The sequence below is a fragment of the Sorex fumeus genome, unplaced genomic scaffold (genome assembly GCF_029834395.1).
Source record: "Sorex fumeus unplaced genomic scaffold, SorFum_2.1 ptg000017l, whole genome shotgun sequence".
In the NCBI taxonomy this organism is placed as follows: Eukaryota; Metazoa; Chordata; class Mammalia; order Eulipotyphla; family Soricidae; genus Sorex; species Sorex fumeus.
The window spans coordinates 1,570,950-1,595,822 of record NW_026606074.1 but is presented as its reverse complement, the minus strand read 5'-3'; the positions used below and the strand labels follow the sequence as shown (position 1 = coordinate 1,595,822).

The 24,873-nt window shown below is 65.7% G+C and overlaps 2 protein-coding genes across 2 annotated transcripts; one reads left to right on the top strand and one right to left on the bottom strand.

Annotated features, from left to right (window-relative positions):
* Positions 1 to 683: 683 nt before the first annotated feature.
* On the bottom strand, positions 684 to 9,704 carry LOC130021508 (proton-coupled amino acid transporter 1-like). The gene is made up of 11 exons (XM_056112264.1): positions 9,660 to 9,704; positions 8,077 to 8,224; positions 7,614 to 7,704; positions 6,098 to 6,186; positions 5,917 to 6,012; positions 4,660 to 4,744; positions 4,144 to 4,362; positions 3,726 to 3,824; positions 3,484 to 3,650; positions 3,089 to 3,258; positions 684 to 993 (listed from the first exon to the last, which is right to left on the bottom strand). Exons 2-11 carry the CDS (start codon positions 8,217 to 8,219, stop codon positions 722 to 724), a joined length of 1,431 nt encoding a protein of 476 aa, XP_055968239.1. The 5' UTR covers positions 8,220 to 8,224; positions 9,660 to 9,704; the 3' UTR covers positions 684 to 721.
* Positions 9,451 to 20,090, top strand: LOC130021602 (proton-coupled amino acid transporter 2-like). Its single transcript, XM_056112358.1, has 11 exons — positions 9,451 to 9,749; positions 12,302 to 12,466; positions 13,707 to 13,797; positions 13,958 to 14,046; positions 14,506 to 14,601; positions 15,059 to 15,143; positions 16,108 to 16,326; positions 17,247 to 17,345; positions 17,437 to 17,603; positions 18,061 to 18,230; positions 19,819 to 20,090. The coding sequence occupies exons 1-11, from the start codon at positions 9,451 to 9,453 to the stop codon at positions 20,088 to 20,090; spliced, it is 1,752 nt and encodes a 583-aa protein (XP_055968333.1).
* Positions 20,091 to 24,873: the final 4,783 nt, after the last annotated feature.

Genomic DNA, 24,873 nt, shown 5'->3' with positions numbered 1-24,873 from the left:
CTGGGACCCGTGTCCCACACGGGAGCTACGCGTCAACACAGCACCACGGGCAATGCCCCCAAGATCTCTCCCACCCCGCCCTGAGTCAGAAGTGCAGGAACCAGCTCAGACAGATGGCCACTGCCCCCCAGTTCCCCGCCAGAGCAGGGGCACTAGGCCTGCCCGGGCCCGCTCACCATGGCGGGGGAGTGTGAGGGCAGCGGGCAGCACCGCAGGGGCACGCAGCCCCTGACATCGCAGGACATGCTCCAGACCCGTCTGAGGGGCAGGCGGGGTGAAGGGGCCCCCGACATGTGGGGCGGGGACTGGGAGGGGGAGGCAGGGGCCACAGTGTCACACAGACTCACACCACAGTGCTCTTGTGCCTCCCGGGGACTGTCCCCAACCAGCAGCTGGCAGGGAGGAGCCCCGACACCTACTGCTGGCGGGGGGGAGGGTCTGCTGCCTTCCTGCCCTCGAGCCTGCGGGGACACGCCCGGCAGAAGCGTCTAGAAACAGTCTGACTTCACAGGCTCCATGATGGAGCCACCAGTCTCGGGACCCCTGGGGGCTGGCGGCCAGCGCCACGTTCCCCACCTGCGTGGGGGACCCTAGGGGAGCCGGACGGGGGACACGGCGGCCGCGCTGTGTTCGGACACGGCCACGTGAGCAGCCCTGGCCCCGCCGTCCTGTCCCTGTGGCCGTGGGGACCTGGCCTGACCGCCGGTGGCACGTGTAACAGCTACACAGAGGCACCAATGGGGTGGATGAGGACAGGGCCGTGGCTGGGCTGGATGAGCTCGTCCAGCGACTGGTAGGTGCCCACCGCGAAGCCCAGGAGGCCCAGGAGGCTGATGAGGACGTCCTTGGCGAGCGTGAGGGGGCTCAGGCCCTCCGCGGAGAAGGTGGCCACCTCCAGCAGGGGTGGGATGATGAGGGCCAGGGCGCTGCTGCTCACCGAGCCCACCAGGGCCAGGACCAGGTCCAGGCGGGGGATGAGGACGGCCAGGACGCCTGTGGGAGAGAGGACATGCCGTTCAGACAGCGGGGGCTGCCGGAAAGACCCCTGTGGCCAACACGCATGTACACACGTGCCTACATACAAGCACACACAGATGCACACGCGGATGCAGGTGGGACCAGCGAGGGGCTGTCAGCAGTGATCGCAGAGGCCCTGGGCGACCCCACGGTGGGATGCAGGAAGACCCCATCGAGTGGAGCTGGGCCCCCACCCCCACAGGACTCTTTAACCCGAGGCCATTTCTAGGAGTTTGGCAGCTGGGCGGGGTGTCAGGTGTGTGTCCCTGGGGCCCAGTGTGTGTCCAGCATCGGCAGAGCCCCCACTGGCCTGGAAACCTCATGCTCGGCTCGAGCCCAGACAGGTAACACGTGGGTCAGGACGCGTGCCCCCAGGTGGGCTGGGTGGCTCCAGGGCACACGGAGACCCCATCCCACATTGGCCGGAGCCTCACAGACACGTGTCCCCAGCTCAGGTCCCTGGGCCCAGCGTGTACCATGTGTAGCCCACAGACGTTTCAGGCGGGGGGACAGGAGAGGCCAGGAGGGGGGCAGGGGGCAGGGGAGAGGGGGCAGGGGTGCAGGAGCCCCAGCTGACCTGCTGAGCTGCAGCAAACTCACACTGGCCCCCAACTGCCTCAGGAACCAGGCCCAAGGCAGCGGTCAATCACGGGGGTGGGGCCACCCAGAGGAAGAAGGGTCCCACCCCACCAGGACCAAGGGCAACAAAGGTCACAGTCCTGCCCCCAGTGAGGAGACAGGAGGGCGGAAAGGAAAGGCCCAGACACCAAGGTCACCAGGCTGGGGAGGTCACAGGGACAGGTTTCAGAACTGATCTGACTCTCCTGGCTCCAAGCCCGCCCCAGAGCTACTGGGAGGGTCAGCGAGTGGCCTCCAGACACAAAGAGAGGCCTGAGATAAGGATCAGCGAGAAAGATTGAGACAGGAGCCAGGCTGGGAAGGTTCTAGAAGGTCCTTCTAAGGATTCTATACTGTCCCCAGGTGGCCCCCTTGGGTTCTAAACTGTTCCCAGGAGCTCCCCCCAGGAGTTCTAGACTGCTCCCATGAATCCCCTCTGGGGGTTCTAGACTGTTCCCAGGAGACCACCCGGGTTTCTAGACTGCTCCCAGAGGCCCCCGGGGGTTCTAGACTGTTCCCGAAAGGTTCCCTGGGGTTCTAGACTGTTCCCAGGAGGTCCCCCAGGGGTTCTAGACTGTTCCCAGAAGGACACCCCAGGGGTTCTAGACGGTTCCCGTGAACCCCCTGGTGGTTCTAGACTGTTCCTGGGAGGTTCCCTGGGGTTCTAGACTGTTCCCAGGAGGTCCCCAGGAGTTCTAGACTGTTCCGGGGTTCCCGCGGGGGTTCTAGACTGTTCTCGGGAGATTCCCTGGGGAGTTCTAGACTGTTCCAGGAAGTTTTCTTAAAAAGGTCTTGACTGTTCCCAGGAGGCCTGTGGAGGTTCTCCTCTGGAAGTCACTAGATGGTTTCAGGAGGCTCCTCTGAGGTTCTAGATGGTTCCCAGGAGGCCCCTTTGGGGTTCTAGATGGTTTCCCAGGAGGTCCCTCTGGGGTTCTAGACTGTTCCATGGTCCACCTGAAGGGTTCTGGCTTGGCCGCTGTATTGTTCACGCATGTATGGTCAGCACCTGTTCCTCCAGCCCCTTCACTGCATTGCACGATTCACTGCTGTGGCCGAGAACGTCCACCTCGTCCCTGAGAGCCCGCGAGAGCCCGTCCGTCCCACTCCAGGAGGCATGAGAGCCCCCGCCCCGGGAATCCATTTCCAACAGCCATGAGGAGCTGTGGGCCAAGGTTCCCCACGGGGCCTCGACCCCGGCACCGCCACTCGCGGCCACACCCCAGACACTCTGGCCCAGAACGGTCCAGGCGGGGCAACCACTGTTCGCAGAGCAATGCCCGCCTGGGGGTCCCCGCCCGTCCCCCCGAGCAGGGAACTTCACGCACCAGCACCGGCTTCTCTCAACCTGCGGCGCAAACACGCGCCTCTCACGGCCGCCCGCACCGCTCCCCGCCCGGTGGGCACCTCCACCCGGGCCCTCGCCACGGCGCCCGCCGGTCACACGGCTACTCACAGGTGAGGCAGACCAACGCCGTGCGCACCAGCAAGTCCACGGCCAGCTCGCAGCCCTCGGACACGCGGGCCACAAAGAAGGGGACGATGATCTGGGCCGGGACGTAGAACTGCAGCGCAAACGTGAAGAAGATGCCGAAAGAGTAGAGCAGCTTCACCGCCTGGTACAGCCTGGGGGCGGGGCACGGTCACGCGGAGGCACACGGCCCCTGCACTCCCCCTCAGGTTGGGGCCACACCCGGCAGTGCTCAGGGGACCCAGGCGGCAGCGGGCCGGCAAGAGCCCTCCCCACTGTGCCACTGCCCAGGCCCTCCCACCACTCGCTCCCACCCCCAGGCACCACGCTCCACCCGCAGCTCCGTCCCCGCCCCTCTGTCCCCGGGGCCAGGCGCGCACCAGCAGCTGGGCAGGTTGAGGGTGATGCTGGCCTGCACGGCCGCCCCGAACTGCAGGTAGCCCAGGCAGCCGAGGCTGATGTAGAGGGCCGTGACGAGGCTCATGCCCACGTACAGCAGCGCCGGGAACCGCCACGGCTCCTTCATCTTATTCTCCAGGGGCAGCACCTGCCAGGGCACAGGGCAGGTGAGCAGTGCACCTGGCAACCCGGCACCCGGCACCCGCACCCCAGCTATGCTCACCACGCCGATGCCTTCGAAGGCGAAGATGGCCGTGCCGAAGAAGAGAGGGTACGTCTTCCACGAGGCCACCAGGGGCAGGGCGCGGGGGTCCGGGATCCTCTGTGGGGGAGACAGAGGAGTCCCCCGTGGCTCCAGGCAGCCGGGGGCGGGGCCAGGGAAGGTGGGACGGGCCTCAGGCACCTCAAGGCTGGGGCCAGCTTATCTCACACCCGCCCCCTGGGCATCTCCCAACGCCCACCCCACCTCACGCCTGTCCCGACACCCTGCAAGTTCCTCGGAGGACCTCTGACCACCTGTGCTGCCCGTCCTCGGGCTGGCCCTGAGCCCGCTGCCCGCTGGCCGTCCTCGGGGCTGGACACCCGCGGAGCTGCAGGCGGACCCGGGCGGGTGGGGTGGGCGGAAGTGCCGCGTCTCTCACCTGCAGCAGCCGCTGGTAGATGAGCACAAGGCTGAGCAGCATGCTGACGTTGGCCAGCGTGGACAGCACGGCCAGCACACGCAGGCTGCGCACGAACACCAGCAGCACCAGGAAGGGCAGCAGGGCCAGCATGTAGAGCCGCGCGTCCATGGACGGCGTCAGCACCACCGTGGCGTTGCTGTGGCAGTCACTGCTGGTGGCGTTGGCCGCCTCCACCACCTGGGGACGACGGGGGCTTTAGCGCCCAGCCGGGCCGAACCCTCCCGTGCAGGGACCCCCCCAGAAGTGCTCACACCTGGGTCTTCAGTTAGAGCAGAGCGAGACCCGCATTCGCCACCTCTCTCCACAGCCCGTTCCCCAGGGCCCAGTCCACAGGGTATGGCCGATGGGGGCCAGAACTGCCCCAGCAGCCCAGCACTGCCCAGCCCTGCAGCCCTGCCCCATGGCCCAGGACTGCCCCCAGGGTCCAGCGCTTCACAGCACTGCCCCGATGCCCAGCCTGGACACAGGATTCACCTGCTTGATGTTGACAGCCAAGAAGACAAAGTAGACGCAGCAGAACCCGAGCTGGGTGACGACGAGGAAAAAGTCCACCAAGCGCCTGCGGGAGGGGAGGCCCAGAGGAAGCAGACCTGAGGCGGCTGCAGCACCCCGAGTCTGCAGGGAACCCTGACACTCCCAGGGGGCCCCCCTGCCCCGCACCCCATGTGCCCACTCTCTCCCACCTGTACAGAGCCCCGCCCGAGACCCCCAGCTGCTAGTGCCCTTTAATGCTGCCAGAAGCCTGAATATGAAGCCTGGGGTGGGACCCTCACAGTCTCTGAGAATTTTCTGGACTGTGGACCCAAGAACAAGCTGTTTTGACCTCAGCCACTCAGCACAGCCGTGCACCGGTCTCACCCCAGAAGTCGAGCAGAAGCTCTCAAGGGGCTGTGTGGTGGACAGACAGGGCAGGTGGCAGGCTTGGCACAAGGCGTGGGCACGTGTGCGTGTGCCCTCATGGGGGTCTGCAGGGAGCATCGTGCACCCACCATCAGCCCCCAGTCAGGTGGGAAAGCTGCCACGCTGTGACGGCCATGCCCAGGAGCGGGGCAAAGGGCCTGCCAGGACTTCCCCAGAGGCAGCTGTGCTGGGCGCTGGCCTTTCATGTGGCCAGCCCACGCTTGATTGCTGGCACCCCAGAGGATCCCCCAAGCTCGCCAGGAGTGATCCCTGAGCACAGAGCCAGGAGTCAGCCCCGAGTGCCACCAAAACAACAAAGGCTGGCTGTAGCAGGATCTGAACGACTGTGGCTGCTCTGTGCCATGACCGGCAGGGGCAACACCAAGGCCCCCAGGCTATGTCCCCAACACCAACGGCAGCAGGCCAGGGTCAGAGCTGGCACTCACCCCAGGCCGCCTCTTGCCTCCCACCCCACTCCCTACGGCAAACCCCCAAATGGTCCCCCAGGCACCATTAGGAGTAATTGGGAGCCCTGGGGGCTGCAGGAGCCCCGCCCACTCCGAATCCGGCCCACCCAGGGAAGCCGCGCCCACTCTAAACCCCGCCCACCCGGACTCCGCCCATCTGGAAAGGCCCTGCCTACTCCGAATCCCGCCCATCCAGGCCCCGCCCACCCACTCCGAATTCCTCCCACCCAGGGAAGTCCCTCCACCGAGGCCCCGCCCACCCAGGGAAGTCCCTCCACCAGGTCCTGCCCACTGCCAAGTCCCACCCACCCAGGCCCTCCACGGGGGAAGTCCCGCCTACCCCAGGTGGCCTAGCGGCCCTCACCTGCCCCAGTGGGCGTGGTTCTGAAGCCAGGGGCTGGGGCAGGACTCCAGGCCGTACATGACCGCGTCCCCGTAGTCCACGAAGGGCTTGTTAAGCCTGGGAGAGAGTCCGCGCACAGTGAGCTGGGGTCAGGGCCGGAGGGTGGGTACTGGGCACATGTGCGGGTAGGGGGCGGGCTCACCTGTGGCAGAAGTGGTTGGCGCACTTGACCAGGAGCCCCATGCAGTGCACGGCCACCACACCCATTACCAGCAGGCTGAGGGGGCCCACCTGGGTGCAGGGGACAGTGGCGTTAGGGGCGTGGACAGACAAGGGGCAGGGCCAGCACGGGGGGCCAGGGGGAAGAGGCCCAGCGTACAGGGCTGGGCTTCCTCACCAAGCCAGAGGACTTTGCACACAGGTTCACAGGCAGGCAGGCACACATAGAGGCACACACATGCACACACGGGCACACACATGCACACACGGGCACACACATGCACACACGGGCAAACACACATACAGGCACACACAGGCACACACATGCACACACAGGCACACACACATACCAGGGACACACATGCACACATGAACACACACACATACCAGGCACACACATACACACACGGGCACACACACATACCAGGCACACACATGCACACACACATACCAGGCACACACGGGCACACACACACACACACGGGCAAACACACATACAGCCACACACATGCACACACGGGCACACACACATGCACATACACATACAGCCACACACATGCACACAGGGGCACACACATGCACACACGGGCACACACATGCACACATGGGCGCACACACATAACAGCCACACACACATACCAGGCACACACATGCATACACGGAACACACATGCACACATAGGCACACACACACGGGCACACATGGGCACACACATGCACACACGGGCACACACATGCATACATGGGCACACACATGCACACATGGGCAAACACACATACAGGCACACACAGGCACACACATGTACACACAGGCACACACACATACCAGGGACACACATGCACACACGGGCACACACATGCACACATGGGCATACACATGCACATACTGGCACACACACATACAGGCACACACACATACCAAGCACACACATGCACACAGGGGCACACACATGCACACACGGACACACACATACCAGGCACACACATGCACACATGAGCACACACATGCACACATGGGCATATGTACATACCAGGTACATACATGAACACACGGACACACACATACAGGTACACACATGCACACACGGGCACACATATATACGCACATACAGTCACACAAGCACATACATGCACACATGCACAGACACATATACACAGGTACAGCCAAGCACATATAAGGTGCACACAAACACAGGCACAGACAAGCACACACAGACACACATTCGCATGCACACGCAGACATATCTGCAGGTACAACAGACACATGCACAGGGATCCACATGCAAGGCACACACCTATACACTCATGTGCACACATACAGACGTGCAGAGATACACATGCACGGGCATACACGCATGTAGGCAAATAGGTACATGCACACATGCTGGCACACACGGGAACAGGTGCTCATGGGTAGGCACACACACGTGCAGACATGCAGACACATGTGCAGGCCCACGCTGGCGTGTGCAGCCCTGCGGGACCGGGGCACGGGCTCACCAGGATGCCGGCATTCTTCACGGCCAGCGGAAGCCCCAAGAGGCCAGTGCCAATGTTGCCCTTCAGCAGGTGGATCAGGGTCTGGAACCATCTGGGAGGGATGGAGGGACAGGAAGGACGTCAGCAGTGCCACGAGCACCAGCTCGGCCCTGCACCCCGGGAGGCCCAGGGGCAGTGTGTGTGCAGTGCAGGCTGCCCGTCCCGTGGTCCCCCGGCTCCCATCCCGTGTCCAGTGCAGGCTGCAGCCCAGAGGCCCTGCAACAGAGGGTCCACGCGGGTCAGAGGCGGGTGGGGCCGGGGCCCGAGAGGCTGTGTCCCCGTACGCCCCCCGCCCCTCAGGAGTGGACCGTGCGGCCCAAGCAGGCAGGAGGAGGGCCTCGGAGTGGACAGGCCGGGGCTGTGCGGGACAGGGGGAGGCAGGTACGGTGCCCCTGGCTAGCAGCCGAGGGTGGGCGGGGCTCACGTGGTGCCCTGGGTGCCCCCCAGGCGTTGGTAGGAGCCAGGTGGGGCGGCACAGCTTGGGTCTTCCGAAGGGGTCTCCTCGGGGCTGGCGTCGGTTGAACTGTAGTCCTGGTAGTCCTCCCGGCGGAGGCGTTGGTTGGACATGGTGGCTGCGTGGACAGTGTCTTGGGTAAGGGAAGGTTTTAGATTGCCTATGGCTGCAGGGGTCACACCTCCTGGTCAACCCGAGAGGGTCACACTGTACACTCCCTCACCAAGGAGCAGCAAACAGACGTCCACTGCACTCTGACCCGCTCACAGATGCCCACCAGCCTGACCCACTGACAGACGCCCACCACTCTGACCCGCTGACAGAAGCCCACTGCGCTCTGAGCCCCGCCGGCACACACCCAGGAGTCCAGCCACGTGGGTCCATTGCGCCCTAAAACGTCCCCTACCCCCACGGCTCCTGGGAGCAGGTGGGAGGGTGGGGTCCACGTGCACCAGGAAACCAGCGGGGTGGATGGGGGCCTCCGTGGGTCGGGGCTCGGGGTCCCTCCAAGGGAGGAGCCGTGGCAACCTCACATCACAAACCCTGCCATGGAGACGGGGGAGGGGCAGCCCCCACCCCACGGCTGGACGCTGAGCCCGGCCACCACCCTGGGGAGCAGGCCGCCTCATCCGGCCTGGGGTGGGCCTCTGACATGGGCCTGGGAGCGAGAGGAGACAGTGAGAACGCAGCCTCCCCGACCAAGACCCCGCACTGGGATCCGCGCCCAGGAAGCAGGCTGCCCGCTGGGAACGCAGGTCCAGCGTCCCCACTGGCCAGAGGGGAGCGAGCTGGCCTGAGGGTGCAGCAGCCCCACCAACCGCCTCCTTCCGGAAGACAGAGAAAGGGAAGAACAAAGAGAGGAAGAACCCACACCGCACATTGCCACAGAGCCCCTGGCAAGAGATGGGCACTCCTGGGCAGGGCGGAGGGACGGGCTCTTCCGGGCAGGGATGGGGGTCGGACACTCGCAGGCAGGACAGAGGGATGGACACTCCTGGGCACGATGGAGGACGGACACTTCCGGGCGGAGACAGAGGGATGGACACTCGGGGGCGGGGACGGAGGGATGGACACTTGCTGGCAGGACAGAGGGATGGACACTCCCGGGCAGGGTGGAGGGACCGCCACCCGCCGGCAGGAACGGACACTCCTGGGCAGGGACAGAGGGATGGACACTCCCGAGCAGAACAGAGGGACGGACACTCCCAGCAGGACAGAGGGACGGGCACTCCCGGGCAGGGCGGAGGGACGGACAGTCCCGGGAAGGAGAGATGGACGCTCGCGGGCAGGACAGAGGGATGGACGCTCGCGGGCAGGACAGAGGGATGGACACTCGTGGGCACGATGGACGGACGGACACTCCCGGGCAAGGACGCTCCGGGGCGGCGTGTCCAGCCGCGCGCCCTGCAGCCCGGTGGCCGCTGCGCCCCCTCCGGGCCGGCCTTCCCGGGGCGCCCGCGCTCGGCCCCCGCCCGGCTCCCCGTGGCCCCGGGGCTGCGCGGCCACCGCGCCCCCCGCCCGGCGGACCCCCGCCCCCGGGGTCGCGCACTCACCGCTCCGCCGCGCCGCCGCCGCCGCTTCCGGGCCCGTCACGTGACCGCGCGGCCGTCACGTGCCCGCGAGCCGGGCCGCAGCGCCCTCTGGTGCCCGCGCGCGGCCCTGCAGCCGCGGCCGGGCTGGAGTGTCACCCGGTCACAGCAGGCCCAGAGCAGCATCCCCGGGGTCACGTGCCTTGCACGCCGGCGGTCCGGGTTCGATTCCCGGTATCCCGTAGGGTCCCCCTGAAAGAATCCATATTAGGGCGTTAAGTTTTTGCTTGCTTCAGCTAACTTACAATATTGCTTTCTGTAAAACCGCTGGGCTGCTTTGCAACCGGTAACTTCTTGTGAATGTGAGCAGAACAGGACGTAACTCCTTGGGAAACCAACAGTGACAGGCAGGGTTCAGGCGTATTCACTGTCCCTGGAATGCGTTGTTCCTATAAAGAATCCTGCAGATGTCTTGGGTGATGGATGACCCAGGATGCAGTGGCTGGCGGAGATTACCCAAGGCTTAATGTTCCCACCATAACCTTGCTTATGATAACAATCGATGTATGTAACTGCTGACTTCTGAATCTATAGCCTATGGAATGCGCGGGCTTTGTTGTAACAGCCGGTGAAGGCCCATATAAGACCCTCTTTGAAGAAGCTCGGGGCTCTCTCAGCCACTGCCCACTCTGGGGTATGCCGTGGAGCCCCAGCACGTTGGTCTAAATAAACCCCGTTTGTACTCCTGCAAGAATTGTCTCTGTCTGGTCTCTCCGCGCCTCCCAGGGCCAGGGGACTCCCGATCCCAGCACCCCGAGCGCCGCCAGGAGTAACCCCCGAGCATCACCGGGTGGGATCCAAAAAGCCTAATAATAACAACAATAATGATAAATAAAGTATTTTTAAAAGACCACAGTGGTGGGGCTGGAGCAATAGCACAGCGGGGAGGGCGTTTGCCTTACACGCGATCGACCCAGGTTGATTCCCAGCATCCCATATGGTCCCCTGAGCACCGCCAGGAGTAACTCCTGAGTGCAGAGCCAGGAGGAACCCCTGTGCATCGCCAGGTGTGACCCAAAAGGCAAAAAAATAAATAAATAGATAAAAAATAAAAGACCACAGTGGTCCACATGTGACACCCTCGCGTGGCCCACACAAAGCTCACACCCAGGCCACGTGTGACTCCCCTGTGGCCCACACCTGGGCCAGGCCTCTTGGCATGCCAGCGACTGGACATCAGAACAGGCGGGACCAGGCACTCGGAGACAAATGTGTGGCCAGAGGGAAGCGGGGACAGTGCCGGGTGGTGTTTGCTCAGAAGCAGACAGGGACCCTCCCAGCCGGGCAGCTTTGCAAGCCATGCCAGGCAGGGCTGCTCCACAGTGCCTCCTGCTGGTGACGTGGGCCAGCACTAGCGCCCAGCTGACCTTCACTGGGCACCGTCCACCAGCTGGGGGCTGGTGCACGAGGAAGGCTCCATGGTGGCTGTCCCTGCTGACAGAGGGGCCCGCGGGTGCAGACGCTCCGTGCACAGGCTCCTGCGTCTTGGCCCCATGGGCCCCATGGGGGAAGCAAAGTTTGGGGGCTGTGCCCAGGGGTCCCACAGCGGAAGTGTGGGCCTCCTGCTGCACTGGTTCTGGGCGGCTCAGGGCTGGTGACGGCCCCGGGGGTGCCGGCCAGGCCAGGTCACACGCCCGACAGCTCCCCGGCTCTCGGGACTCACCCTGGGAGCCGCTGACCCAGGGGCCTGTGGCTGAGCTCAGGGTTTGTGGCCGTGGGGGCCGGGTGGGGCACTTGGGGGCTCAATGACAGACCTCCCTTGAGCCAGGCCCTGTGGTCATTCTGCTCCGGCCCTGCAAGGGGGGGACGGAGACGCTGGTGCAGGGCAGCACAGGGCACTGGCCAGCGTGTCCGTCCCTGCGCAGAGCTAATGACAGACTGAGAGTGAGAGAGCCCAGGACAACTGTGGCTGCAGAATGCCACCGCAGTGCCAGATGCCAGGGTGCCCCGCCCTCAAGGCACCAGTGGGCATCGCTCTCCCTCTCCCTCCCTCCTTCCTCCCTTTTTCTCCCTCTCTCCTTCTCTCTCTCACACACAAACTCTCACACACATTCTTTCTCTGTCTCTGTCTCTGTCTCTGTCTGTCTGTCTGTCTGTCTGTCTGTCTCTCTCTCTCTCTCTCTCTCTCACACACACACACACATACACACACACACACACACGGCGACCCTCTCCCTCACACAAGGCAGAGCCACCCTTAAGGGTGAGTAAATGCCCCTTTTTCCTGGCTTCAGAAAATAGGAGCCTCCAGGACCCCTTGGGAGCCAGAGCTGAGGGGCTTCTGGGGGGTGAGGGAAAGAGAGGGGAGGAGGAGCAGGGGAGGGGAGGGGCCGGGGAGGGGAGGAGCAGGGAGGAGAGGGGGATGGCCGGCTCCCCTGGCCCTGTGACCTCAGTCCCTGCTCCCGGGAGCCGGCCCTTGGCTCCTCCTAGGCCCTGCCCCGGCTGTCGGTGCCGGCTGGGTCCCTGGAGAGCCCCCGCGGCTCAGGGCCCCTGACCACAGGAGGAGTCCCCCCAGGCGCGGGGCGGGGCCTGAGCCGAGGGTCACAGATCACAGTCACCTGCTCCCTCGCAGCCGAGTCCCCACAGCCCCGCGCCTGCCGCCCCAGCACCATGTCCGGGAGCAGCGGGAGCCCCCAGGGTGCCGGCACCCTCAGCCTGGACCTCGTGGGCCCTACGGCCAGCAGTGAGAAGCAGCAGCAGCAGGAGGACGTGGGCCATGGGGACGCCGGCGCCTGTGAGCAGGGGGGCACGGGGAAGACCCAGGGAATCACGTGAGTGACCCTCCGGCCGGCAGGACGACTGGGCACTGGGGTCTGTCCCCCACCTAGCAGGAGGGGGAGGCCGGGGGGGGCCCAGAGCACAGAAACAGGTGGGAGAGGGAGGCCGCGGAGGGACTTCAGCCTCAGTTTCCCCTCGGTGCCGGGCGGTGCAGTGGCCCCAGGGCAGCCAGGCCCTGAGAGGGTGGCCTGGGAGGGCCTTTATCTCACAGCCCCGGGCCCTGAGCAGGTGGAGGGCGGGTGCCACCCAGCCTGTCTCCCCTGCACAAACGGCCCCACCCCGGCTGTGAGGAGAGGAGAGGTCACAGGGGTCATCGGGATGGAGGTGCCGCCCGGCTGCGCCACTTGGCTGAGTCTGAGCCGGGCGGATTTCCTAAGACCCCGAGAAGTTTCCAGCCTCCCCTGACCCGGCTGGGTTGCAAAACAGCCTCCCTGGAGCCGGGGCGGGACGGGCTGGAGGCGGGAGGGGTTCGCTGCACCCCTGCGCTCCGCCACAGGGCTCGGCCCACACAGGGGGTCCAAGGCAGCGAGGCGGGGGCAGGGGGCCGGGCACTGCGAGGGTCCACACTTGGTGCGGGGGAAGCCCCCCACCCCTGCAGTCTGCCCCACACCCCTGCAACTGACCCCCCACACCCCTGCAGCCTGCCCCACTGTTCAGGGCTCAGCCCACAGTGTCTGCGTGTGTCTGGGTTTCAGGGAGGAAGAGACGCCCCATTCACGCCCAGCCCTGGCTCTAGGGGGCTAAGAATGTGCCCTGAGAGCCCCCCTGCCAGGTCACCTGCCTGCTGCAGGGACATCCAAGGAATGCCCCCCCTCCCACCGGCCACAGGGAGGCTGGCTGTGCCCTGAGCCCTGAGGATGGCTCTTGGGGGCTAAGAATGTGCCCTGAGAGCCCCCCTGCCAGGTCACCTGCCTGCTGCAGGGACATCCAAGGAATGCGTCCCCCCACCCCCCAGGACACAGGGAGGCCGGCTGTGCCCTGAGCCCTGAGGACATCACCTGCGGGGGCTGCCTCTGGGGAGGGGTGGGCCAGCCGTGGCTTCCAGAGGCCCAGACACATCCCGACCTGCCAGGACCCTGGTGGGGTCTCCACCCCCTGGCTCTGCACCCACCCCGTCCCCTCACCTGCACCCCTGCCCCCTCACCTCACACCCCTGCCTGCTCACAGCACTCCTGTCCCCTTACCCCCGTCCCTGCACCCACACACTGGCCCCTTCCCTGCCCCGTCCTGCAGAGAGTTCCAGGCCTTGGTGCACCTGGTGAAGGGCAACGTGGGCACCGGGATCCTGGGGCTGCCCCTGGCCATGAAGAACTCGGGCGTCCTGGTAAGATGGGGGAGGGGGGAGGGCACAGCCTACGGTCTAAGGGGCAGGGACGGACTTCCTGGGGGGGCAGCTTGTTGCAATGGAACCCCCAGTGCCCTCACCACCCCCTCCCCCACTCCCCTGCAGATGCCGTGTCTCACACACCCTCTCTCCCCTGCAGGTGGGCCCCATCAGCCTGCTGGCCATGGGCTTTGTGGCTACCTACTGCATGCACATCCTGGTCAGATGTGCCCAGCACCTGTGCCGCAAGTGAGGGGGGACCCCACATCCGCCGCCCAGCGGGAGGGAGGGGGTCGGCAGGGGTGGGGCCTTGGCCTACCCAGCTCCTGGTGGGCCCCTCTGTGTTCCGAGCGGACCCTGCCTGCCCCAGGGTCACTGTCCTGAGCGTCAGGCCCCTGGGGGTGCACAGCCAGGGCCAAACACACGCGTACACTCATGCTCACACACACACACACGCTCATACACAATACACTCAGAGACACTCTCGCACGCACACTCATGCACATACTCACACACGCACGCTCACATACTCATGCTCACACATGCACATGTTCACACACACATGCTCACACACACACGCACACACTCACACACATGCTCACATGCGCACACGCATGGCGCTCAAGCCCAGGCTCTGCTCTGTGCCTGGGTCAGCCAGGCAGCGAGGCCTTCTCGCGCTCAGCCCCGCCCATCCCAACCCTCCCGCAGACTCAACAAGCCCTTCCTGGACTATGGGGAGACAGTGAGACACAGCCTGGAGGCCAGTCCCAACGCCTGGCTGCGCAGACACGCACACTGGGGCAGGTATGCAGGGCAGGGATGCAAGTATGCAGAGGTGGGGCCGGCATGCACGGGGGGCAGGGGCGCGGGGCAGGGACACAGGGTGGGCCGGCACACACGGAGGCGCTTCAGGAGCAGGTGAGTCCTGGGCCAAGTTCCAGGGCCGTGACAGAGACAGGCTCCACATCTTCTCTCAGGACCACCGTCCCCCCAGCAAGCCTGCAGCTCCCTCCTGCCCTCCTCCTTCCTCCCCTGTCTGCCTTCCCCTCACGCCCCTGCTCAGCCTGGCTGTGGTCAGTGTCGTCTGTCTTTCGTGTCCCTGGGCCCGGCCCCCATTCCTCTCCCCTGCAGGGACGCGTGTGGCTTGGTGTCTGTGGGAGTGGCGGGTCCCTCCAAGCCTCAGGCTTCCCAGCCTGGTGACAGGGCGGTGGGGGTCCCAGCTGAACGGGGCTGGGCTAACCAGTGGCCACCCTCCCCCCAGGCGCACGATCATCTTCTTCCTGGTGGTCACCCAGCTGGGCTTTTGCTGTGTGTACATCGTGTTCCTGGCCGACAACCTGAAGCAGGTAGCACCAGCATCCTCGAGAGGGGAGGGGGGAGCCGGGGCCTGGGCTGGGCTTCTGTCCACCCCTGACGGGCTGCTCGGGCTCCTGAGGGCCCCGGGGTCTGCTCCAAAGCGCAAGGGAAGCAAAAATGCTGTTTCTAGAGCAAGGAAAGCAAAAATGCTGTTTCTAGAGACTCAGCCTCAGCTGCAGTGCAGGAAAGAGGCCGGGGCGGGGCGGGGCCTAGTGGGTGGGGCGGGGCCTAGTGGGGGCGGGGCTTAGAGGGAGGGGCGGGGCCTAGTGGGGCGAGGCGGAGCCTAGTGGAACAGGGCAGGGCTCAGTGGGCGGGCCTAGTGGGGAGGGGCGGGGCCGAGAGGGGCAGAGCTTGGTGGGTGGGGCTCAGTGGGCGGGGCCTAGTGGGTGGGGCGGGGACGGGCAGGGCGGAGCCTAGTGGAGCAGGGCGGAGCGGGGCTCAGTGGGCGGGCCTAGTGGGGCGGGGCCTGGTGGGGCAGAGCCAGGCTGACTGGACCCCCTTCCTGCACTGGCCCTCCAGAGGCAGACACCCACCCAGACAGTACCAGAGAGGGCCCTGCTTTGCACACGGCCGACCCGGGTTCCATGGCTGGAACCACACCTGGTCCCCTTGTCCCCACCAGGAGGGAGCCCTGATCTCTCCCGGGTGTGGGCCCTCAAAGCAAACACCACCCACCCACAGGTGCAGTCCCCACGGCCCAGGACCCCCTCCCACGAGGCTTCAGGCCCTAGGTCACCCCCGGGCCCTCTGAGAAAGCACAGGGTGGGATTCACGCAGAGGAGACACACAGGATGGTCAACACAGCTCTGCTGAGGACCCAGGGCAGCCCCCTGCCCCGCTGCCTGGGGTCCTGACCAGAACCGCCACACAAGGGACACGGGGGCAGCTGGACCCCCACTTGCACGGGGACGCGGGGGCAGCGCCCCGCACGTGCCCAGAGGTCCTGCTCTGCAGGTGGTGGAGGCGGCCAACAGCACGACGACCGACTGCGGGGCCGGGCATGCGGCTGAGCTGGTGCCCACGGTGGACTCACGCCTCTACATGCTGGGCCTGCTGCCTGTGCTGGGCCTGCTGGCGATGTTCCGGAACCTGCGCGTGCTGACGGTGCTCTCGCTGCTGGCCAACGCCAGCATGCTGGTCAGCCTGGCCATCCTGACCCAGTACATCGTGCAGGTGGGTGACCCGCCACGGGCAGGCCAGAGCCGTGGCTACGCACCCTCCTGCCCGCCCTCAAAGCCCGGCCTGGCGCTTATGTCTATGGGGGCCATCCCTGAGCGGAGTCGAGGCGCAAACCTGGGCCCAGTAGGACCAGGCCATCCGGCGGGCCCCAATCCTGCCTTCTCCAGGCAAAGGAACCCCACCTACTGTCCAGAGCCCCCAGTGACCAAGGACTGGCCCTCGAGGCCCCCGCAGAGGAGAAAACAGGCCCAGGTCCCCCGGGCCCCTCAAAGCCCAGCTCCAGGCCTGCCCCCCACTTCCTCCAGACCCCTCACGGCCCAGCCCTGGGCTGCCCCCGGCTCCCTCGGACCCCTCTCACACGCTGACCTTTACACAGACAAGCCTCATCGAAGAGCAGCACAGGGCCCCTACCCATGCTGGGCCGAGTTCATGCCCCAGCCCCACCAGGTATGACCCCCAAATCCTGAGTGTCCAGCCCAAGCACTCAGGCACTCAGTGGCCCTGGGGCCCCACCAGCCTGTGCGCCTGGCCGTGACTCCACGTCGGGGTCCGACGGCCTGAGGAGCGAGGCCCCTCCACAGAGGGCCGGACTCAGACTGCAGGCCACTGGCACAGGAGGTCACCCCACACCCCAGCCTGCCATCCCCCTTCACGGGGGTCAGAGCAGGGGGCTGCCTCGGGCTCCGGGGGGGCAGCCCTCGCTCGAAGGATCCCGGGGTGCCCACTCGACTCCCTCAGCTCACGACACTCTCTCGGGGATTCTGGCAGCAGTCAGTGCCCGCGTGCACACAGCCTGCCGGTTTCCACCTGGCTCCCATGTGGAATCAGCCCTGACACCAGCAGGGTGGCCCGAGACAAAGCCCCGGGGACTGTGGCCCCTCTCCCAGACGGGGTCCCGTGTCTCTCCCCCACAGGAAATCCCAGATCCCAGCCGGCTGCCACTAGGGTCCAGCTGGAGGACGTACCCGCTCTTCTTCGGCACGGCCGTGTTCTCCTTCGAGAGCATTGGCATGGTGAGTGCTGGGCGCACTGCTGGGTCCCCACTCCCCGCGGGGCTAGGGGTCCCGTCCTCACCATCCCCCTGCTGAGCCCCCCTGCCCACAGGTGCTGCCCCTGGAGAACAAGATGAAGGACGCCCGCCGCTTCCCGACCATCCTGTCGCTGGGCATGGCCCTGGTCACTATCCTCTACACACTAGTGGCCGTGCTGGGCTACCTGCGCTTTGGGGATGAGATCGAGGCCAGCATCACCCTGAACCTGCCTAACTGCTGGTGAGGGCGGGCACGTCCCCCAGGGAAGGGGGCCGTGGGGACTCCGGCCAGCCTCAAGGTCAGCTCAGACAGAATCAGAGCAGGCCTTGGACACTGGGGGTCCAGGCAGCCCCATCTCTGAGGCCGCATCACCCACCAGCTCCAACCCCAGAGGATCGAACGGCAGCACCCAGGGTCAAGGGCCCGTCACCCCCCAGCTCCCTAGCACCCCATCATCCCCCCGTCCCCATCACCCCCCTGTCCCCGTCATGCCTGCTCGTCCACTGTCCAGTATCTTGCCCTGGTCCCCAGCACGGCTTCCGTCCCCGCCACACTCCTGGATCTGCAGTCACCCCTGGCCTCACCCCGCCTGGGGACAGACCCACCAGGTGGGCTGAAAGTAGTTTGGGGTGCAGGAGTCCTGGGAGGCACCCTGGGGCCCCTGTACCTGCCCTGCCTGAGCTTGCTCTGCTCACAGGCTGTACCAGTCTGTGCGCGTCCTCTTTGTCCTGGGCATCCTCTGCTCCTACGCGCTGCAGCTCTACGTCCCTGCCGAGATCATCGTCCCCTGGGCGCTGGCCCGGGTGCCCGAGCGCTGGGCCCTGCTGCTGGACCTGGGCATCCGCCTGGCCATGGTGGGCCTGACGGGTGAGTGCTGGGGGCAGGGGCCACTCAGGGGGACCCGCGATCCAGGCCGGAAGGGAGCTGCCTGTATGCAGCCTGTGACGACCCAGGAGCAGGACAGACTTCTGGACACCCCCGGGCAGGGCCACCTCGGGGCTCCATTCAGTGATGCTGGCGACAGGAAGGGACCGGGGAGGGCCTGCCCATGTGTCCCTGGACTCCCGTCCCCGGGCGCCCCTCAGGGCCCCTGCACTGCGTCTCCATGTGGACATCCTGGGCCGGCTGCCCTCCCGGAGGGCACAAGGCACAGACTGGGAGGGGGGCTAAGGATCAGTCCGGCTGGACAAGTAAGGGCAGGAAGCCAGCGGCAGGCCTCTGCTCCTGTCCACACAGCCCCGCACCCCCTTTCCAGCACCACGTGACAGTCGCACCCGCTTGTTTGCGAAACCCCTAACCCCCGGCTGCGGTGGCATGGCAGTAACAGGCAGTCACCTGCCACTTCTGAAGGCCATGGAGGGCGCCCCGAGAGGTGCCGCGGGGCGGGCACCTCGGCCTTTCTCTCCCCCACACTTGGGTCCCCTCCTCCCCGGCTCCAGGGGAGAAATTCCAGCCTGTGCCCTGCCCCCCACACGCCTGGTGCAAATCTCCCTGGCGAGGGGACCCGAGGGATAGCACAGCAGGGGAGGGCACTTGCCTTGTGCGCAGCCGACCAGGGTTCGATTCCCAGCATCCCATATGGTCGCCGGAGCACCGCCAGGAGTAATTCCTGAGTGCAGAGCCACGAGTGAGCATCGCTGGGTGTGATCCAAAAAGCAAAAAAAAAAAAATCTCCCAGGCGAGTTCCCTGCTCAGCTGCAGCTCGGCCCCGCCCAGGCATAGGCCCCGCCCAGATAGAGGCCCCGCCCCAGGGAAACTCCGCCCAGACAGAGGCCCCACCCCGGAAAAGCTCCGCCCTGGCCTAGGCCCCGCCCCGGGAAACCCTGCCCAGAAAGAGGCCCCGCCCCAGCAAAGCTCCGCCCCGGAAAAGCCCCGCCCAGATAGAGGCCCCGCCCCAGGAAAACTCCGCCCAGCCCTAGGCCCCGCCCCAGAAAAGCTGCCCAGACACAGGCCCCGCCCAGGCATAAGCCCCACCCCGTCAAGGCCCCGCCCAGGAACCCACGTCCTGTGGGCAAGTCTGGAGCACGTGCGCACAGGGATACCCACAGAGACCTGGGCATCAAGTGCCCCTCCCAATGGTACCGCTGCCCTGCAGCGGGCAGCTGGCATCCGCAGGAGCTGGAGCCATCGAGTCGGGGGGTCTTTTGTGGGAGGAAGCAGGACCCTCTGCAAGATCCAGTCCAGTGTCCCTTCCCGGGCAGCCGGCTGCTCCCCCCCCCACCCCTGCAGGGCATGGCCGGGCATCAGGGCATTCATGGGCCCTCCTGAGCCGCCCGCCAGTACGCTCCCCCCCTGAGCCCCGAGGGTGGGTGGTCAGTCAGCACAGGAGGTCACACTCACCCCGGGAGCCAACGGGAGCCAACCTTGGGCCCCGGGACAGGTTCTGTAGATCGGCCTCATGCTGGGGTCCACGTGAGTTTCCTGTGGGATCTGGGCTGACCCGTCTCTCCCGCAGGCGTCCTGGCCGTCCTCATCCCCCGCCTGGACCTGGTCCTGGCCCTGGTGGGCTCAGTGAGCAGCAGCGCCCTGGCTCTCATCATCCCGCCCCTGCTGGAGGTGGTCACCTTCTCTGCGGAGGGCCTGAGCCCCCTCACGCTCGCCAAGGACGCCCTCATCAGCCTCCTGGGCCTCCTGGGCTTCGTGGTGGGCACCTACCAGTCGCTGGACGAGCTCCTCCGGCCGGAAATCCCCCACTCCTCTACCAATTCCACTGCCCTGATGCATTGAGACCCCGGGACCCCCACAGCCCCACACGGCAGACCCCTCAGAAGAGCCTCCTGTGCTTTGGCCCCGTCCAGGAGGAGCTGGGACTTGTCCCCACACCTGTGCCTCCCCCTGGGGCCACAAGAGCCCCTGGATTCTGTGGGACTTGGGGCCCGGCATCGTCAACACTGACCCCGAGGTGGCCATCGGCCAGGGGGCACGCACGGCTTCCCCTCACTAAGAGGACAGTGCGGGCAGCAGACCATGAGGGTCTATGGGCGGTTCTGGGAGTCAGCCACAGAGAAGGGGCTCAGGGACTCAGCTCTGCCCAGTGGCTGGGAGAGGTCACTGCTGATGACCGAGGCTCAGGGGCCGCCCAAGACTCCGGGGAGTGGACCTGCAGGTCGGGCCCACGCCATCCCCAAAGCTCCTTCTGCGGAGGCAAAACAGCCTCAAGGGATCCTGGTGGGGAGACGGGACCCCCCAGCCAGCCCCACGCCCACTGGTCTGCTGGTTTACAGAGTGTCCGAGGGGCCTGGAGCCCACCACGAGGGAATAAAGCGCCGGGTCGGAGGTGGGTTCTGTGTTGTGACGGTGCCATCCACGCTCATGCAGCGCCCCTCCCCCCAGACCTGGAAAAGCCACCACACACCCCGGGAACACCCAGGAAACGCCGCCTGCCCCCCACAGCGCCCCCAGAAATGCTGTGCGCCCCCACCCCGCATACGCCGCCCGCCCGCAGGGCGCTGAGTCCTACAGAGACCCTCCCGCTCACCACACCTGTTCAGACACGGGGCGTGTCCGGAGCCCTCTGGCTGCCACGCTCGGAGGACGCCCACTCCACACCGTGTAGTGTCCCCAGCGCAAGCAGGGAGCCGGGCTCCAGCGCAGATGAGAAGGCGGCGGGCCCCTCCACGGAGGGCAGGGACGGTGTGTGCAGAGCCCTCCCACCACCCCAGGGGACATAGCACCCCAAGTGTGGCAGGAGTTGCCCCCCAACTCGGGTGAGAAGCAGCAGGACCCAAATCAGGAAGGGCAGGAGGGGAGGGGCGGGCTACCCCTGCACGGCAGGCAGTGTGGCCGCACTTCAGTGTGCCAGTGTGGGGCGGGCCAGGGACCCCCACAGTTCCACAAGTGTCCCAGGAGCAGGGGTTTGGGGACGCAGCACGTCCAACACCGAGAAAGGCGGAAAGGAGAGGGGGCGGTCTGCAGGGTCATATGGTTGGGACTCCACACCCTCCGCCTTCCCCTCAGACCGCGGGGTGGGTGAATCCAATACACCAACTGGGGCACAACCTACCCAGCCAACCCACAACCAAGAAACTGAAAGAATGAATGTGAGTGAATTAGTGAGAAAACGAATGAATGAATGAATGCAGAAGTGAGTGAATTAATGACTGAGCTAGCCAGTGAATATGTCAGTGAATGGCTGAAAAGTGAATGAATGAGTGAGTGAGGGAGTAAATGAGGGAGTGGGTTCCCGGTTGAAGAAGTGTGAGAGGGGGCGAGTGAGTGAGTGTAGATGAATGAAATCTGAGTGTGAACAGTGCGGGAGGGAACAAGTGATTATGTGGGTGAGTCAACGAATGAATGCATGAATGACTAGTGAGTGGACGTGCAAGTGTGGGTGTGTGAGCCAGTGTGACAGGGTGTGTGTGTGAGTGACATGGTGCATGTGTCAATGAGCGAGCGGGTGTGAGAGGATGTGTGGAAGCGTGAGTGTGCAGTGAGGCCGCCCGGAGAGGCGAGGGGACAGCTTTGCCCTTTGTCGTGGACTAGACATTCCTGCCCGTGAATGCTGGGCGTTTCCCGGGGAGGCAAGAGGTCAGCCTCCGCGCTGGCCTGAAAGCGCCAGTGTCATGGGACTGGGGGTGGGGTGGGCGTGCAGCAGCGGCTACAGTACAGCTGGACACACAGGGCGGGTGGGCAGGAGGAACCTTCCAGATTGAGGCGGGCAGGCACAACAGCGCCCCCTGCTGGCCTCTCCCGGCTGCTCAGCGTCTGAGCCCCTTGCCTCCTCCCAGGGCCCCCAGCTGAACCTGGTACGGCAGTGGGGTGGGCTGAGACCACCTGTGTCCTGGTCAGCACGTGGCGAGTGTCCATGCAGCCCTGTGGAGCCTCAGGACCCCTTGCGTGCCCGGCCCCATGCCCTGTCTGCGGCCCCTAGGGGCCACACGCACACACCCACCCACGGGCTCCCACAGGGCCTCCTTTGAGGCTCTCGGCCCTGCTGAGTCTAGGGGACTTTCCCGACAGCCCCGCACCTGGACACGGATGCCAGCTGCAGGGGGCTGGGACTGCCTGGCCAGGACCCAGGCGGGGGGACACCGTCCTCACTGGGACTTGCTCTGGGGGCCAGGGCTGTTTCCCGAGGACCAGCTGCGCCCACGGCTCCCAGGCAGCCAGACAATGGGCGCTCTGTGTCTCAGACGCCTGGGCTGCTCGCAACAGGGACACCCAGAAAGCAGCGAGGGGCAGGCAGAGCCCCCCCACCCCAGCCATGGACCCACCGTCCTCCCCGTAGACTCACTGTCCTCCCCCGCACCCACCGTCTCACCCTCAGATCCCCACTTCCCTCCCACCCAGCTGCACCCTGCGACTCGGCCGCAGGCAGCCTTACCATCCTGCCCAGGCAGAGACTGGCCAACCTACCCTCGACCAGCTCCCCTGGCGGGCTTCGAGGACGTTGTGGGGTGCTGGGATCAGGCCTGGCTTGGCCCCGTGCGCGGCAAGCACCCTCCCTGTGGTACTCCAGCTCTGGCCCAAGCCCCGAGTTCCCAGCTGGAGGCCTGCCCCGCCTGTGGGCTAACACACATGCAGCGCTCACCCAGCAGTGCCACCCGTAGCTGTCCAGGATGTGGCCGGAGCACTGTAGGCTGTGGGTGCTGTGGCCTGGGCTGTGGCCATGGGGCGCCCCAGCCTCACGGCACCCCGGGCCGTGCCCCCAGCCTTGGTGCTCCGAGCTGTGCCCATGAGGCTGCCCTTCACCACCAGCTCCAGCTCCGTGTCCCATTGTGGCCCAGGTGGCCGAGAGCGGGGCTTATTCTGCCAACTGGCCTTCAACCGAAAGCAGATCCTGGGAGCAGCATCCCCAAACCCCACCCCAGGGCTCCGCCATCAGTCGCCCGCACCCAGGACCCGGGCCAGCCCCTCCCCATCCCAGACCTCCACTGTCTCTGAAAGAGGCCACAGCAGTGTCAGAGAGGCACCGTGGGAGCATCTGGGTGGGTCTGCAGGGGAGAAGTATCCCCCCATCCCTTATACAGACACACAGAGACACGCACACACAGACACACATGCACAGACATACAGACACACACAGACACACATGCACATGCACAGACATACAGACACACACGCACACACACAGACATACACACACAGACACACACGCACATGCACACAGACATACAGACACACAGACAAACGCACGTGCTCGGGCACTGCCCAGCCCTCACCAGCCACCAACCGTGGGCCCTGGGGCAGGGGTCCAGCTACCCAGAAGTGGTCGCTGCTCCGTCCTGGGGGCCCAGCAGGAGCGGAGCTCCAGGAGCCAACCCTGGTTCCTGGCAGCACTTGGACCCGTCTCCCTGGCCTCCCACCCACAGGGACGGCAGGGGGACATGGGGGTCCCCACCAGCCAACGGGCTCTTCTGGGAGGCACAGGGGAGGGCAGGGCCCTGGGGCAGCGTCACTCAGCCCCCGGAGGCCACGCAGGGGAGATGGGCAGCCCCACACAGCCACATAAAGGAGGAACAAAGGAGCCACAAGCCCCAGAACGAGTCTCGCACCCACAGACGCCCCGTTTCCAGCGTTCCTAAGAGAATGGAAAAGTCTTGGGAACTCAGGTCGGCAAAAGCAGCATGTGGGGGCTGGGGCAGGTGGGCGCCATCCCGGTGATGTTCAGGGCTGTTCCCTGGGGGTCCACCCACAGGCAAGGCGACTGTCCAGCCCCCAGACCATCTGCAGCGCCCCGGCCAAAACAGGACAAAGGGCTGGCGAGATGGTCCCAGGTGTGAGACCCCTGCCTGGCCCGGGTCTGCCCCCAGTCCCCTCCTCCAGCCTGGAAGCCCCTCCAGGAGTGAGCCCTGAGCCCCTAGCGGGGCCCGGAGCCAAGAGGGGCTCGGTGGACCGAGGACCTGCTCCACATGCAGGGGCCCGGCTGGACCCCGAGCTGGGAGACACCTGAGCACGGCCAGGTGTGGACCGATCCCAGCAGGAAGCCGGGCGTGGCGGAAGCAGGAGGGTGTAGCCCTGGGAACGCCGAGGGCTGACCCGCACCACAGCCCAGCCCCAGCTGGATGGACAGAAGACGTGGACGTTTCCGGAAGGGAGGCACCGGCGCTAAGCACTGATGACGGATGGACGCCTGGCTGGTGATTAGGGCCGAGACCCTGCCCGAGGCTCTTGACTGCTCTGTGCCCAGGTGCGAGTCCCCAGAAGTGCCCACTCGCTCGCACACACGGCCAGCCCAGCGCCCCGGGGTCCTTTCTACTCTCTGGACACCCACCACCCTCCACCCTCCACCCTCTAACCCCTTCACCCACACCCCGCCCAGCCACGCTCCCTAGTGACCCCAGGGGCCAAGTCCACAGGGGCCTCGGTCCCGTCCACCCATCTGCGTCGCGTCCTCACGTGGGACCCACACGTGGAGTCGCTCAGCGTTTGCCTTTCTCCTTGGGTCTCGCTTCGTGTGGTCCGAGAGCCCACGGCACGGCTGTTAGCTCAGGAGCGGCCGGTATTCCGCGGTGCCCAGACCACGCGCTGGGTCCTTGCCTGTCCACGGTGGGCACTCAGGGCTGCCCCT